Here is a 3,304-nt window from a genome sequence, read left to right on the forward strand (position 1 = left end):
CTGTTTGCCGTCTGCTGTCGCAGAACTCGGTGGGACACGCTCCTGGGGGATCCCCACACTTCACCCTGCTGATCTGTGGTCATTTTTGTTGACTTCCAGCACTGGTTTGGGGGAGAATACTCAGGGATCAACCTCTCTATTTATTCCTCCCCTAGCCCTTTCCGCTTCTGCTCAGCTCCTCCAGGTCCACCAGACTGCATGGTTTGCCCGCAATGAGCTCCCTGCCTAGATTCAGGGGGAAACATGGGGCCTGAAATCATTAGCATGTATCTGTATGAGAAAACACAAGTCCTTATCCAGCTTTTGAAGCAGAAAGCAAACCAGGTAAAAGTTGACACCTATCCCAGCTCCCAGTGCATTATTCTCTCCACTGTCTCCCACCCACGCTCAGTTCAGCATTTTTGAAAAAGGAGACTAGAGATGCTGCACTTGCTGATGGGCTGGTAGCCAGATGTTCAGTACCTAGTTCTGAAAGAGCTGTTCCTTCGGGCTGCAGTTGTCACCTAGTCAGTCAGCAGATGCTCACTGTTGTACCAGCACTGAAACTCGGATGCATTGCAAGTTTCAACCACAGCAGCTCTATCTAATAACACTGTTTGTTAGTTTACTGTAGGGAATAATTTTAAAACTCTACCTGACCAAAGTGCTGGGGAAACCAAGGCTGTTAAATTGGCAGAGACAATTTAACAGTTTTCACCCACCAGAAACGGGGGTTTTTTCCCTCCCATTGCTCTGCCATTATTTGGGAAAGTAACTCAACTTTGTAACCCACAAAAACCTTTACTCCAGATTGATTTTTCCAGTCCAAGCTACAGAGTGATGACTTAACAGGCAGCTTGGGGACCATTGGGACTGGCCCGTGGTAAGTGGCAGGAGTGCACGGCTGGCAATGGGGGAGAACAAAACCTTCCTATTCTTTTCCTGTTCATTTGCCTCACACCATAAGCTGAACTTCTGCACTTAGATGCAAATACATGATGCCATGCAGCCAGTCAACAGCCACTTCTTCAACCACTGAGCTACTCCACCTTTCTTTCTATGAGAAATTTCAGCTGGGAAGTGTTGAGCAGGACTGTTCTCTTCATTAGCCGATTGATCCCTGTAGTCCCTCCCGCAACCAGGTAGGTGGTCAGCAGGGTTCTCCTGCTTTGGAGGTGGGAATTCTCAATCAGGGCAGTCAAGGTGGGACTCTAACTTTGTGACTCTGAAGAGAGAACTCAATTTCTAGCTCTCCATCTGCATTCTGCGTACTCTGCCCTTCTGCACACCCCTCCTAGCCAAATCTTCCTAAAGAACGGTAAGTGCTTGTTCTTCTATTTCAAAGAAAAAAAATCAGCTCCTGTGTATGGGATGATTAACCAAGGGACAACATCATTGCTGCTGCAAGATTGAAATACTGTTTTTTGCTCTGAAAAAAAATCCTGGAAAGACTCCTCTTCGGAGTATTATTTGGCAGGTTGTCCGTGGGGAATCACCTGAATTCTGATCCCTGGAAGCCAGTAATATTTAGGTAGAAAATTAGCTCAGGAGCAAGTCAGGGATCACGCTCAAATAGTCTGTCTACAATGACACGGAAAACGCCTGCTCTCTGAGATCAGCTCAAGAGCTTTCATTGCTGCCTTATCTCTGCTGCACTGACAGAAGGATGCCTCTTCACAGAATAACCCATTTTTACCAGACAAGCCAGTATCAAGTAGGAAGGCAAAGCAGGCTGCTCTAGTAACTTAGGTTTTTGTCTTACTTTATACCAAGAAGCTGACTGGTAGGTCATGGAGGAGTCCCGAAGAACTTTGCAGGGCAGCAGCACTTCTTCTGCACATCTCACAGCAATGTCTGGGACAGCCACAGAAGCCCCATGGATCAAGCACGAAACTGCAAAGCACAGGCAGACATCGTATTTAAAAGAGATTGCTTCGGTGATCCTCCCTGTCCTGTCCACCACAAAATAAATGTGGAAGACCAGAAAAGAAAACTGCAAGGCTCTCACTTACCATTGCAGAGGATGAGGAGGAGAGTGTAGACTACCGCAGACATGGCTTTTACAGCTTCAAATCACAGAGCAGCCCCAGGGTGCTTCTTTGCAGGACGGACTGAGAGCAGAGTGAAGCTGCTGCTGCTTCTGGAGTGATATTTCTGGAGGCAAACTGGGGAATCCCCCAGTTGCGTTATCTCCAAGTTGCCGTCACAGGGAAAATCCCTACATGTAGGAGCCAGTGCTCCTCCCACTAAATATGTTAGGTCACTCCCATTGCCCTGCACTGGTAGCATCTTGCCTCTTTTTTTTTCCTTCCCCCACCCCACTCCGTGTTGATCTGAACAGAAATAACATTGCTCATGGGGCACTGGGGGTCAGTGTGAAGGGCATCAAAATCAGCACCCAACGAATCTCACTCTTGAGTGACAATACAGCAGCGGAAAGGGGTTGTCAGCCTCCCCAAACCCCCTCTCGACCTTCTCTCTGCAGCTGTAACGGAACAGAGTCTGTGCAAAGGTTGGCCATATGAAGCGACACTTCTGAAACCACATGTAAGCCCTCAGATCATAACACCCCAAGGACGCTGTGACTTGGGTCTGAGGGCTAACAGGAATCTATGGCATCACTGAGCAATAGAAACTCTTTCTGTAGTGCTACACTAGTGACTCCCCACGTAGGCACTCGTAATGCAGAAGCAGCATCTCTTCTCAGTGTATTTTGTCATTGTCAAGAGAAGCAGGGACAGCTGGAGTGACATGATTCTACCGAATTATATGCTGGAAAATTTCCTCATTTGAAAAAAAAAAAAAAAAAAAAACCAAAACCCGAATCTGTAAGAGCTGTTTCCCCCTGGAGAATTTTTGAGGAAGTCTGAGGTTGATCGGTGAAAAATTCCCTAATTTAAAAAAAAAAAAAAAAAAAAAACCAAAACCCGAATCTGTAAGAGCTGTTTCCCCCTGGAGAATTTTTGAGGAAGTCTGAGGTTGATCACAGGAGCATCTACAAATCATGAAACTCTGAAAGTTGCTAACACGTTATTTTTAGAAAAGAGTTCTGGCTGCTGTCTTCAGGCTACTGAGATCTTGATGGAGAGAAGCAATTTAGGAGGAGGGTTCTTGAGATTTAGTGGGTAAAGATAGTATGGTCAAGCCCTTTTGTAAACCAGGTTCCTGGAAGCCACATCAAGCTGGGCACCCTGAGGCCAAATCACCTCTGGAAAGATTTATGAGGAGAAGGCAGTTTGATGTGTCCTTGGCATGCAAAAGTCCAACTCAGACGGGTAAACACTGTGGGTGGGGAACACTTTTGCCAACTCCAGTCTGTTCTGTA

At 46.6% G+C, this 3,304-nt stretch overlaps 1 protein-coding gene across 1 annotated transcript in view; it reads right to left on the reverse strand.

The window, feature by feature from the left end:
* The window catches only part of CD83 (CD83 molecule), a 13,111-nt gene extending 11,077 nt beyond the window's left edge, over nt 1-2,034 (reverse strand). Inside the window, exons 1-2 of the mRNA XM_010131769.1 lie at nt 1,992-2,034; nt 1,742-1,872 (exon numbers count right to left, since the gene is read on the reverse strand). Of these exons, the coding sequence (XP_010130071.1) occupies nt 1,742-1,872; nt 1,992-2,034 (174 nt within the window). The remainder of the gene's footprint in view (nt 1-1,741; nt 1,873-1,991) is intronic.
* Nucleotides 2,035-3,304: the final 1,270 nt, after the last annotated feature.

The sequence above is a fragment of the Buceros rhinoceros genome, unplaced genomic scaffold (genome assembly GCF_000710305.1).
Source record: "Buceros rhinoceros silvestris isolate BGI_N320 unplaced genomic scaffold, ASM71030v1 scaffold38952, whole genome shotgun sequence".
NCBI lineage: Eukaryota > Metazoa > Chordata > Aves > Bucerotiformes > Bucerotidae > Buceros > Buceros rhinoceros.